Source organism: Oryzias latipes, chromosome 4, assembly GCF_053564925.1.
Source record: "Oryzias latipes strain Hd-rR chromosome 4, Olatipes_Hd-rR_3.1".
Taxonomy (NCBI): domain Eukaryota; kingdom Metazoa; phylum Chordata; class Actinopteri; order Beloniformes; family Adrianichthyidae; genus Oryzias; species Oryzias latipes.
In genome coordinates, this window is record NC_136240.1 from 18506498 (window position 1) to 18520163 (window position 13666).

Here is a 13666-nt window from a genome sequence, read left to right on the forward strand (position 1 = left end):
AAAAGAACAAAAAAAAGAACAGGATCTGATGGAAAGACATGAGACAAAATATCTGCTTTTGAAGAAAAGCTAAACATGGCAAGTAGATTAGGAAAAAACGTTTTTTTTGTTGTGTCATTAGAAGATACACATTGTACATTTCACTTATATGCTTAAAGTGTAAGAACAAGAAAAAATTCAGAACAAAATAAATGGATTTCTGAACACTTCTTTGACCAACTTTGGAGCTCGTCTGTTCAAAAATGTCATTTTAATATTGTCAGAATGTTTACTTTAGATTTTGCTCAGCTATAAACCATTTAGCCACACAAGTTTGGAACTGGTCAGATCTCTCTTCCAAATTTTAGAAAGAAATACAAAGTAGAATATAGTTTTTAGGAATCAAGTATCTGAAGAAAAAAGCTCTCGTAAATACTGCAAGATTTCTGTTTTTACATAAATATGAATACATTGTAAAAAATGCTTAGTGTAAATGGAGCAAAAGTTTGAAATGGAATACAATAAATTGCTCTTGACAGCAGACAGTAGACTATGTCAAATACCAAGTTGGTTTGGGAGGGAAATAGTATGTAAAACAGACAAAAAAAGATTGGCTTACATTGAGATACCACCGATGTCCTTTGACCACTTTGGATTAAAAAAACAAAAAAAAAAAAGCTCATTTGAAGTATGGAGTAAAAAAGTACAAGTAAATCTGAAAAGGTAACAGTAGAACAGATAGTCTGTAGACAGTCTCAGGGCTCATAATTCCAGAAACACGTCCTAATTCAACAGAGGTTGAAAAAAAGAAAAAGAAATTGCCTTTTTCACTGAAATGCATGTCTGACTAACACATAACCAATGCAGCTCAATCAGCCAAGTTTTAACCAAAGCTAAATGCATAAAACAGATTAAAGATAAGTACAAACTTTGTTTTGAGATCTCAAATGTTCATATCATATTGTTCTTGATATAATATTTTCCATAATAAAAGGATTTTGTTAAAAACATAATATTGATGTGTGGTGTAAGTTGAGAAAACGCCCCGCAGCATTTAAGAAGTGATGCTTCAGTTCCTATAAATAGGTTTTTAGTAAGTTCTGAAGTAGTTAAGTTACAAAATAAAAGTAAGCTGCATTATTAAAACATGCAGAATAATTGTTGCAGCTAAAGTTGTTGTACTGCTTTAGGTGAACACACTTATAATAAAGGAGAAAGTATGATGCAAACGGAATAAAATCCTTAAACGGCTGACTTAAAAAAAAAGACCACATTAGCAACAATTAAAAGCTGTGCACTCCTGCTTGGAAAACTTTTGAGTTTAGTGTATACAGAGACAGACCATAGACGAACACTAATTCAGACCAAAACTAAGTTGCAGCACTATTTGGAGTGAGCACTTGCACCATCTCCAAGTTTGAGGTCAATGTTTCACCATACTGTGGATGGGACAGGTAGCAAAGTGGGCGCCCCAAGAAAAATACACCCAAAACAGAAAGTTACCCCACCCTGTAAACACATACTATAGGTTGTCTTCATATTTGTGGTCATGGTTTGCAAAACAATACACAGCTAACAGCTCCCTGCACAGACAATCTGGAGCAGATCACATGCAACAAATCTTTGGTCTGTTAAGAGCCTGCCATGACAGCTCTTCACCTTCAGGCACAACAAGACTCGTCAACACCTGGCTTTTATTGTTGGCATATAGCATCATACAACTCTGCTATAATTGCGTTTACTTATTAACTATAACTCATTATTCAAAGCATATTCCCATTTTAGACAGATAAGTTCTGCTCAAGTCTCAGCAAAAATATCTCCTCTTTAAGAAATAATTAAAAAATGCATACATTCTTACATTAACTGCCAAAATGGTTGACAGATCACTTAATCCTGCTGCTGATGTCCCAAACCAGTTTTAGATGCATCAAAAATATTCACCAATTAAAAAATCTTATAACAAGAGAAACAAGGCGACAGTGTGAAAGCCATTCTTGATGTTGTGCCTTGAAGCTGATGGTTCAACTTCTTTTCTGTTTCCTATGGAGTAACAAGAGCAAACTCAAAAAGAATTCCACCTCTTTTTAGTACATGCACTTTTAAAAAAAACCTGTAAAACCTTTGGTGAGAAAAGGTGTCAAAGTAACCTTGACTGAGCTTAGAGTCATGCCAGCAATGCAGGAAGAGACAAGAAGGCTTTGAAGCTGTGCTGCAGAGAGCATAGCAGGAATGCTGATATCCCGCTACACATCGTCAAATCTTTCTTTTTCATCCTCTCTCTCCCTCTGTGCACCGATTCATTATGAAGTAAGAAATAGAGCAGGATTGCTTCACATAGTCGTGAAATCACTTTTTAATTTACTACAGGCAGTTCTACAGCCTGAAATAACTTGATATTACTGTCAAGGTTTTTGGACAAGCCCATCATAACAACAAACCACATTTGGAACAGATTTGGGGCTATAAAGTGATATTTCTGGTGTCCTACATCTGAGTTGTGTGAAATGAGTATACATCTCAAAAACACACCACTGCACCTGCTCATGGGTAAAGTTAGACTCACACACACCCCCAGTGCTGCAGGTTTTTGGTTTGACGGGCCTATATAGAGGCATTGACAATTCATTTTGTGTTTGCCAAGTGTATTGTGAAGTATTCAAAAGGCTAATATAAGTTGCACTCACCTATGACTTACGGATGATTCTGTTATACGGTGACCTTATGCCACACTCTAGTTGTAACTAAGTTGATAGTACTGGCCCTATACGGGATTAGTGTGTGGGAGCGGCGGGGTTAAAACATTTTTTTTTAAACTGTATGACATGCCTGCGTCTCACCTACTTCACCCTTACTTACCCTTGCGTGTTGCAAGTGTTCACTACGACCTGTAGCCCGCAACATGTCCATAGGAAAAAAAATCTGCATGAACATTTTCGCTCTACAGGGACACTGAGTGGTCATGGAACTCGTCGCAAAGTGGGTTTCCTAAGAAAACAACACTCAAAAAAGAAAGTTACCCCACCCTGTAAGGATTTACTGTAGGTTGTCTTTGTGGTCATGACTTGCAGAAAAACATAAAGTCAAGAGCTCTCTGACAAGCTGGAACAGACTGCACACAGCAAAATTCTGGTCTAGTTATGGTGTTAGGAGCCTACCATGGCAGTCTCTCCCCATCAAGCCACCATGAACAATTGGAGGCATGCTGTGTTCAGCTAAGAGTCCTAACTCTATCAACAGAAGAATGAGAGTATGAAATATATCAAGCTTGTCATTATTGGAGGGCAACCAAGGGGGCGTGACAATGAAGATTTTGTAAATCAGTGGCAATCCCATTTCTCCATTCTGGGAATAAACTTTGGTAAAGGACAAGTAGCTATGAATTAGAGAAAATAATGCATCATTTTAATTTGTGAACATTTTACAAAGAACTTGATGAGTGTGATATACAGGTTTTTGTTAGTGTTTCACAAAAGAGAAACTTATCAAACAGAGTCAGACAATCAAAAAAGGCTGTTTTAGCACAAATATCATGTTCTCTCACAGCTACGTTCATTTCTATGCACTCTATACTTGATTGGGCCTTATTTTCCTTAGAATTACTGCATCATTACGCCGTGGTGTAAAGGCAATCAGCATGTGGTTCTTCACTGGTGTAATGGAAACTTGTGGAATGTAATGGAAGCTCTTCTACCTCTTGACAACAGCACATAGATTTTCTATAGGGCTTAGGTCAGATGAGTAGGCTGGCTAATCAAGCACAGTAACTCCATGGTTATGAAGCAGCTACTGGTACCTTTGGTAAAGCGGACAGATGCCAAGCCTTATTGGAAAACAAAAGCATCACGCCCACACAGCTTATCAACCAAGGGCAGCATGATTTGCTCATCCTGGTAGACAGCTGCAGTAGTGACTGTGGACTTTTGGAAAACAACATTGCAAGATGGCGCTGCAACCTTAATCAGCACTGAATGTGAAAACGTAACACTGGACTTCAAATCAATGTGGATTTAGTCCCTCTTTCCAAATGCAGCACTCCATGAGCAACAAACTTGTTTATCAACAACTTTATATTGCTCGTCATTTAGAAGGGCTTCGATTCACAATAAATCGCAAATTTACAGTTATCGCGATATCAAGCAATACGCATATCGCAAAAGTTGGTGACAATTGTGATAAATGGTTACCTTAAATGTGCTAAAAAAATCTTAAAACAGCTTCAAATATTTAACGAATCAAATAAATCCCCTTATGCATTTGACCAATTGGATGGAACCCTTTTATGATTGATGCTTGACTCCTATGTTGATGAGGGTCATTTGGAGTATTATTTGTGTTATCCTGACTCTTATTTAAATTAAACTGTTGCAGTAAATTGAAATGAAGTATTTAGTTGTTTTGCTAACTGTTCATGTATTGCAAGTTATATCATCTTAGCAATATTGATCACTAATATTGCAAACCGCGAGTTTTCTTCATATCATGCAGCCCTAGCGTCAATGACTGTCTCCTTGACATACGTCACGTCAGCAGTCTTCCCCAAGACTATGTAGCTTACTGAGACCATTTTATAGCAAAAAAATACATCTGTGGGCATTTTATGTCAATTAATGCCATAAATTTCCAATAAAAAATATTTTTCCTCAATATTTACATCTGTTGAGGCATTTGAGTTTTTACTATTAGTTGCTAGAAATACGAGAAATTTTTCTTTCTGTGTAATGATTCTTTATCATATTTGAGTTTGAGTTTTTAAAAGGACAAATAATTGAAGTTGTTCCTGATATTCTAACTTTTTGAGACGCGTCTTTAACTGGTGCAATATCACATAGAAGTCTTAGATACCTTATAGATGAAGAAGAGATTCATTTTCAACTAAGTCAAGAACAAGGAATAACTAACTGCAGAAAAATCCTACTATAAATACTTTGAATTGCCTTTGAAATATATCTTAATGTTTTCCAAGTGTTAGCTGTGTCATGTTGAACACGGCTGACCCAGTGAGTTTGGGAACAATAGCCCAAACTGTCTCAACTTACATCTCTGCTAGATAATGAGGGGTGGAGTGAAGACAGCTACAATTACAGGTTAAATGAATGCTCCTATTAACGAAACCCTCAGATCCATGCCGAAACATTACCACGGGAATTCTTCACAATGGTGAGGTCCAAAGAGCAGACAGCCTTCAGTAAAAAAGGATCCCAGCTGGTTTTCCCATATCCCTTCTTTCATTCTAATGTTCTTTTGGGATCTAAGAATATTATATGGAGATTAACTTTAAGACATTTATTGGAGTCCTTCTTTAGAAGATAGGACAGCCACCATAGGGGGCAGCTTGGGTGCATCATGCAGAGCAGAAAGTGACAAGGAGGTACTTTATTTCATTAGGACAAAAGGACCAACACTGGCTAAAATGAAACATTTTTTTTAAAACTGGGGATGTTAAGTGAACAGATCATGGTGCCTTACTCAAAGTGAAGGTAAACAGAAGGAAATGTTACTCACAATGATCGATTTTTGACTGTAAACTTAAAATAATTGACATCCCCTACAGATATCAAACAACTAAAAGCTGTATTTTATTTCCCTCGACTGATGCAAGGTGTTGCACCTCTTTTGCATTTGCAGAAACTGCTGACAAGCTCATGAAATGCACCGCACACTGACTTCACGCCGAGGGAGACACTCACAGCTTCAACTACAAAATGCTCTGAAAAGTTTTCCCATGATGCAACACCACACTGAACACTTCAGTTTGTTTGAATTTGAAAACAGTCGCAAAATTGTATGTCGGGCGGATAAAAGCTAAGATTGTCTTAAATTAATCATAACTTTGTAGATATTAGAGTCATTTTGAGAAACATTAATGGAATACAAAAATATTTTAGTAAAAAAAAAAGAACTGAAGGAAATTAGCAAAACTGAGGCACCAAAAGCTCAAACTAGGACTTGGGGGAGGGGAAGGGCTGTGACAACAGCAGATCCACCGGGATCAGACAAAACCCTCAAAGCCAACTCCCAGTGCTGGGATGAAGGCAACTCAGTGTGGAGGCACAGAAGATGAAACAGCATTTGGGGCCTGGGCCCCCCCACTGCTCTGCCTCTGTGTTCAGGGCCTGCGAGCTCCCCTGCCTCTGAAGTGCAAAACACCCCCCCCCCTCCCCTTTCCCTATAAATCCCCAGCACCCCCTGCCATTTGGAGACATGGTGAAGCTATCCAAAGAAGGACACAGCTGAGTATGGATTCTGCTGGCTTTACTTTCTGCTCAATAGAAGCTGCAAGAAAACATCAATTCCTGCATAGATGAATCTTTCTGATATTTGAGCAATCAAAGAATAAGAAAGAGTTAAAAGAAAAATATATATAAAAAAACAACCAATCAGCTCAAAACAGGAGGGAAGATGGCATATTTAGACTTTGGTATAAGCCCATCTAATTCCTTGCAACGGTTTAATCACAAATGACAGCACATGCTATCATTGTAGGAACAGATATGTTGGAGCAAAATCTTCAAGGCAGTGGTTGAACTGGATTTTATAAAGCAGTGCTATTTACAGTGGTCTCAACTGTCTTCATTCTGTTGGATTCCTAATCAGCTGTACTCCTTTAAATGTTTTAACCATTTTGTTTTATCCGAAAATATCTCCAGCTGGTTCTTTTAATTGGAATTTTGAGCAAAAGGTGGAATTTTGATGAGTTTAAGAGTCCATATATTTTAATCAATGGAAAAGAAAATTTGATTAATGTTACAGTTAAGCGTGTACAGTATTTCCTTTTTTTTTATTAGAAGGGGGAAAAGAGATCCCAACCTTTTTACTTTGACAAGTCATAGCAAAAGCCACAAAAATCAAAATATCAAAAGTACTGTTCATGTCAAACACATTTCGGCAGGAAGTTTTGTTTTTATGTACAAAAATAAAAATGTGACAATTATGAGATAAATAAGAGATTCTAATGCAAGATTCTATTAGGAATTTCCATTAAAGCTAATTTCTTACTATTTGTCCCATCACGACATGGACCACAATAACAGGCAAAAGTCAAGGTCTCCACAGGTAATCTGGGTTGCTCGGGTGTTAGACACACTCCACAAAAATGATGTTAGTTTATTTGTGGCGCTAGTCTGTTCTATGCCTCTGACCCTAAATCCCAGCCTAAAAAACACCAGTCCAGATGTGGATGAAGCTGTAATAGCAATAAGGCATCACCTAAAACCTCACAAAAAGCATTTAAATTCATTTCATTTGGACTGACATGCTACTATGCATGCAAATTTCAAAAGATTTTGTCTAGCTGACAGTGATGTGAGCTAAATAAGCCGTCAGACAAATGGGTATATATTTAGATTTTGTAGCAGCATCTGTATTTTTAACCATGAATTAACACATATCGTAGTCAAAAGGACAGGAACACGTCAAAATAGCTGTAATTGTTAACAGTTATTTTAAACATGTATTGCAGCAAAAATGGGTCATCTATTGGTGTGTTTAGCTTGAATACAAAGTTTTTTATAGATTTAAATAGTTGATCAATTTAATTTCTAGATGCAAAATAAAATATTGCGTAATATGTGTTGTTGATCTTTTAACAGTTTTAGAATTTGCAAGGTTTCCTGAAGACTTGAACGCATCAGGAGCCACTGAAGTTGTGGAGCGCTCGTGAAGATTGTCTCGCGCTCCACCGGCACCTCAAACCGAACCGAACCCAACAGAAGTTTACTGCTCAACACTGTCGTGTTTTTGGCTGTCCCGCTGGGACTATTTTCCATTTCTGTTTGTTTCGAGATGTTTTGCGACACTCCAAGTGAAGCTGTTGCTAAGCTCACCTTTACGGAAAGGCTATTAAAAATGTTTACCTGCATCGTAAAGACTCCCAGTTCGTGAGAAGACAGTTTTTTCATCTGCTCCGACAAAACCTGCGCTTCCTCCAGGATAGAAAACTCAGAGTCCGCTCCGCAATATCCACAAGAGAGAACCAGGCAGAGTGAAAGCAAACTCCTAACAGCCAGCGAGCCTCGGCCACAGCCAAGGTGTTTCTCCCGGAAAGCTGCGCGCGAAGTCCGCGTCAAACGCAGAGACTTCTCCACAGTCCGCCATGCCATGATGGAAGTAGGAGCTGGAGGAACACGGAGTCTGAGCTGGTGGCGGAACAAACAAGAACCTCAAGGGACTACTTTTACAACTTTGCAGCGTAACGTCCCCTCCGGCACGAGCCTCTAAAACTCCCAGCGTCGCAACCCTCCGCGAAACCCCTGAAGAGAAGGAAACAGATCCATACAGGAAAGAGGAAATGTTCGGGTATTTTTCAGCAGCTGTCGGGATTCCCTCTTCGACCAGCCGCTCCAACTCCTGAAAGTCTGGCTAAGTGTGTGTGAGAGCCAGAGATTCACCACAATGGGGGTGAAAGTGGGAGGCGTGGAATCAACCAGGAGTCCTACCGGCGCCTGGATCTCTGGATCAATGGATCAGGCTCTCAGGATGCCTTCAAAGACCGCCTTGAAAAAAATATTCCTAGTTGAGAATTTGCCTTTAAGAGTAATTCGTTAGTATAAAATGTGTATCTTTACATGAATAAATATTAACAAATGATAAATAATATTTGCACACAAAACCGCCGACGCAAAAACAAAACATTTATAAATAATTGTTGTTAATCCGAGGCTCCGTGAATGCAACGTCTTTCCTCAAAAAGTTACTTTACTGACATAAAAATCGACTCAGAGGTATGTTGTTTATTTTCTTTTTTTTTTGGAAACTATTGTTACTTTTACCAGAAATTATGAGTTATGAGAACTAAGCTCTTAAGAGACCAAAGTAATGATACTAAAGCCACATTAAAATATAAATCAATCTGCAGAAGAAAAAAAAGGAGTACAGCAACAAGCAAAAATCTTTCAAAAATTTTCAAAAGCCACCAAATTTGTAAAAGCTACATTTAAAATAAATAATAAACAAATGCTGCCCAAAACATATAAACCCTTTACTACATCCTAGAAAAATATAAATATTAAAAGGATAAGTCACACTAGGTTAAAAAAAAGGGGTCTGTAATTCAATCTGTGGTTGTTTTGTGTTTCTTTCTGTCAGTGTGTCCTGCTTATGTGTCGAGCAATATGAAAGTGTTTCCTTCATTCTGTCCCTAGAGCCACATTGTGGATAAAATCAGTGTAATTGTTAGTGTGATGACTGGAATTCTTGCAATAGGGCATCAAATAACAAGCCACAGATCTCAGAATGACCAAAACTAAAGCCACTGCTGTTGAACATATCAGGTTTATCAAGATCAATAACAGAGTTATTCTGTCATTTCATGATGTAGATACAAAAAATGTTTATCTAAAACACTACTGCCTGCTATTAAAGTGTTTAATAGGAGAAGCAAATGCTTTTTGTTCTTTTGTCTTAATCTAAGTATGAAACTTTCAACTTTTAGGAAACAGTCAGACTGAGGATAGAGTGAAGTATCCACGCCTTATTTATAAACACCACTCACCAATGTGAAAACGTTTGATCATTTAAGTTTTAGCAATCGTGTCAGCAGAAATGACTGTGTGCTAATGTTCCTGCAGGAGCAGATTTCCTGCAGGAATCCACTTCTTGTTTTCTCCACAACACCAGTAGTAAAGGTAGATTTTTGTGTGTTTCATGTTTTGGTGGATGAGTGCACAGTCAAGAAATATGGCAGATAGTTTTCATGAATGCACCTTTTTAGTTGAGACAGATAATCCGAGACTTTCAAGTACAACATCCCTCCAACCCATTAAACAGCTGATCTTTAATCAATGCTCTCTCCACAGAGTGTGTGATTTGTTGCTGCACAATTGACTTCTGTGTCTCAGTGCTTCAAGTCAAACGTTTTAGCGATTCTTTGCCTTATTAATATTTAAGGTTGAAAGTCCCATTGCTGACTTAGGTGATTAATGCAAAACCATAGCTTGAACTTGTTTTCTTTTTTTCAAAATTGTTTAATTACTTGCATCTTCTATGTAAATCTATGGAAACATGCTTGCTGCAGTTTTATTTAGCAAAGAATACATGATTTTTTGTTGGTTTTAAACAAACTTTACAGAACTTTGTAGAATAATTTCTAACCTACTTTTTTAATTAATGAAATAGTCGATAATTTTAAAAAAGTCAGCACAGTTAAGAGGACGGGTACTTATTGCATGTTTGAGTCTGAAAAAAGTGAGTTGCAAAGGTTCAAATAATGGAATTATCTTTAAAGAAATAAAAAGAATCAAAGTCAGCCAAATCAAGATGCCAGGAAATTAAGGAGAATGCAGGGAGTGGAGAAAGAAGGTAAGAGAGACTATTGTAAAATAGTAATGAAGGTAATCTAGGTTCTAAGCACAACAGAGGAAAACACAGGACAAACCTCTGTAAGAGGATGAACAAGGGTAATATTATGATTTCCTTGAAAAGGTGTTGTGGAAAGATCGTTTTAAAAGTGTCAATTCAGTTTGTGAGGTTGTTATTGAGGATCAAAATAATGAATTCAAGCCAGGAGTTTCAGACATTTTGAAAAAACATTTTTGACTTTTTTTTACCTAGTCCCCCATTCATTTTGAAGATCAAATTTTGTCATTCACAACCAAAGGTGCTACACAAAAGACAAAAAACATTCTACCACGTTTAAACCATTATAGTTAAACCATTATAGTCAAATTAAATGATTATGGCTTTTATCCAGCTTTGTTAGTTACTGGAGATCCCTTGTGGGATAAGGATCTGCATAGTCCCACTATAGGGTAATATTGTCTTGATTTCAGAGCCCATGTTCAAACCATCCCAACTTTAAAGCCATCCTTGTGGGAGTAGAACATTTCAGTAAACACAGGTTCATCTGAACAATTTGATCTCTAACTGATGCAGACCTTTTCTTTAAAGAAACACCAGTTGACCTACTTGTGTCTTGTTTGTTTACAACTGGTAATATAGGTTTATTTTGTAGTAAAATTTAGAGAGATAGCTGACATCTAAGCACAAAAAGTCATTGAGAACATATGAATACTAATTTCAATGCCAGCTGTATGAAACGTTAAGCCCTGTTTTTGGACAGTTGTGCATCCATGTTGAAAAGAGAAATGTTCTTATCCGAGTCATGAAGTTACAAAAATATCCTCCAACTTGAAATAGTTTTAACTTTCCAACTAAACTGTGATCAAACTTCATATTTTTAAGACAAACAACAGAGTCCAACATTTTCTACAAACTTCAAAGCAGCACTATAAAAATACCCATGAGCTGTAAATCATGTTGCTTCAAACTGTTTATTTTTGGACCCATTTTAAATTCTTTTGCCTCTTTATGATGCATCACTCGCAGGAAAGCTGGCATCCATAAAAATATATGCCTTTTATGTTCAAGTCAGTCAACTGTGTTTAGTCACGGTTTTGATCAGAGTGAGGATGGATAACCCTGCCCAATGTTAAATATTTCACAGTGCTATTTAAATAAGTCCAGCTCACGTCAATGTCTTTTAGCAAATGAAGAACTTTTTTGATTTCCCATTTTTAGGAGAAAATCATTTTCAGCAGTCTGTACCTGTCAGGAGTTTCAATGAGTCTTGGCAAATGACACATTTTCAGGAATAAAGGCTTCCACAGTGGATGTTTATTTTTTACCTTTTAGACTTTTTACTTAATTTTTACCCTCAAATATGATACGAAACACATGCATTTTTTAAAATTCTTTTTACATGCTAGTTGAACTAAATCAACACACTTTTTTGCTGGCTCTTGCTGCAACAGGCCACGTTGCTGGCTGCAGGTTCCTTCAGGTGCATGCATGGATGCCAGAAACACAAGGTGCGTCTTGTTTGGGTATGTAAAAAGCTATTTTAAAGAAAATACCAATTTTCTGGTTCATCAAAAGAACATACTTTCTTTTTTTACACTCATAAACAGAGTAAATTAGGTTTTCTCAAGTTACAAGACATAACATTTCAGATTTTTCTAGCTACTAAAAGAGAACAAGTCTGACTCCAGCTTCTTACTATTTATCTGCACCCAGTTTGTTTTTGTTTGCACCACACAAATGTGTGGTGCAAATATGGGAGCTTTTATGGTATTTTGACCAAACCCGTTGATCATCATAGCAGAAAATTGTCTGGGTAGCACAGTTATCGCCTTATTCACTTTTTCCTCATTATGAAATAGAACATATACAAGGATGTATTGGGAATTATTAGATTTAATCCCTGAATAATTAAAAATCATTTCCATAAATACCAGCTGAATTGAAAATGCCAAACTTTTGAAAGCAATTCCGTTTTCAAATGATCTATTCAGCTACAGGCAGAGCAGAACTCATTAATTCTTAGAATAGATGAAAGCATGTTTATGAGTTTGGAGGTTTTGAGATGTGCTCTGGTGCTTCTCGTCTTGTTTTCATTTAATTGTGCACATTTTTGTATTAATCCCCAGATGGTCAGGTTTGAGTGAGCATGGATTTGAATACATTTCTATTTAAAAAGACCTCTACTCTAGAGAGTGATTTCTTTTAAACAAGTGGAGTTACTTAAAATGGCAGAGGTATTAATTCTGCAGGTAAAAAAGAACATGAGCATTCAAGTTTGATTCAATTCATCTATGTTTTTGATGCAGTGTGTTATATTGTTTTTCTTTTGTGAAGTTTGAACATTTTACATAAAAGCAGAAAATATCATGGTGGCATAACTTTACTCTTAGCAGTTACTTGGTAAACTTTTCCTGCCCCAGTTATTCAAAAATATTTATTTACACCTTTGTGTATTATTTTGAAAGTAATAAGTTTGACTTTTTTTCAATTTGTTTTTTTTTCCATTAAAATAAGTAAACAATGATGTTGTAATCAAAAATTTAATAAAACCTAATTAGTAAATATGCATTCCATTTCTTAAAGCGTCAATTTCCTGTTAACCCTGCATCTCAAAAATGGAATCTTAAGAAAGTAAAAAGCCTTGTTTCAAGAAAATTTATCATAGTTTCTGTTAGCAAGAAAATAATCTTGTCAAGAAAGTTTTTCAAGATCAAATTAATCCTATTTTGAGAAAGCATCACTTAGTGATCAGAACTTTTTTCTTAAAATCAGAATTTTTGGTAAAACCATGTTCCTACCTCACTGGAAGAGGTTCTTTTTTTTGTTTACCTTATTTGTTTAAGCTTATGTTAAGAAACTCTGCCAATGGGGTGAGAATTTTTGACTTATTTATTAGGGGCCTGTTTTTGCAGTTTGCTCCTGCAGTGTCTGTGAGAAACACATCTCCTTGTTTTTCTACACATTCCCCTGGTATTAGCACAGCAGAACAGATTGGACATTCAATAAATCATAGACAATAAACATCTCACTTCAAAAGTTGAAAAATGTCCCTCAGGTAACCTTCATGTTGGAGCCATTCATTGCTGAAAAGTTGTGGTGGTTAATCTCATTTTTCAATCGCATTTTTATTACTGAATAGTTCAAATATGGCCCAATAAAAGCACAAATAATAAAAACAGACTTTTTTATGAAAAATAAATAAAGGTGCTTAAATGCAGCATAATTTTAAAAAGATGTCTGTTTTCGACTCCATTTTACACCATTGTTGAGGAGCAAGCTGGGCTTAGACTCTCCCTACTGCTGCAAGTGTAACAGTGAAATAGGTACATATGCACACATGCTGTGGAAATGTAGTGGGACACAAAAATACTGGATTGAAATTAAGAAG

At 36.6% G+C, this 13666-nt stretch overlaps 1 protein-coding gene across 1 annotated transcript in view; it reads right to left on the reverse strand.

Annotated features, from left to right (window-relative positions):
- cachd1 (cache domain containing 1) overlaps positions 1–8441 on the reverse strand; it is an 81927-nt gene extending 73486 nt beyond the window's left edge. The window contains exon 1 of the mRNA XM_023954323.2: positions 7836–8441. Coding sequence (XP_023810091.1) covers positions 7836–8081 — 246 coding nt within the window. The 5' untranslated portion in view covers positions 8082–8441. The remainder of the gene's footprint in view (positions 1–7835) is intronic.
- Positions 8442–13666: the final 5225 nt, after the last annotated feature.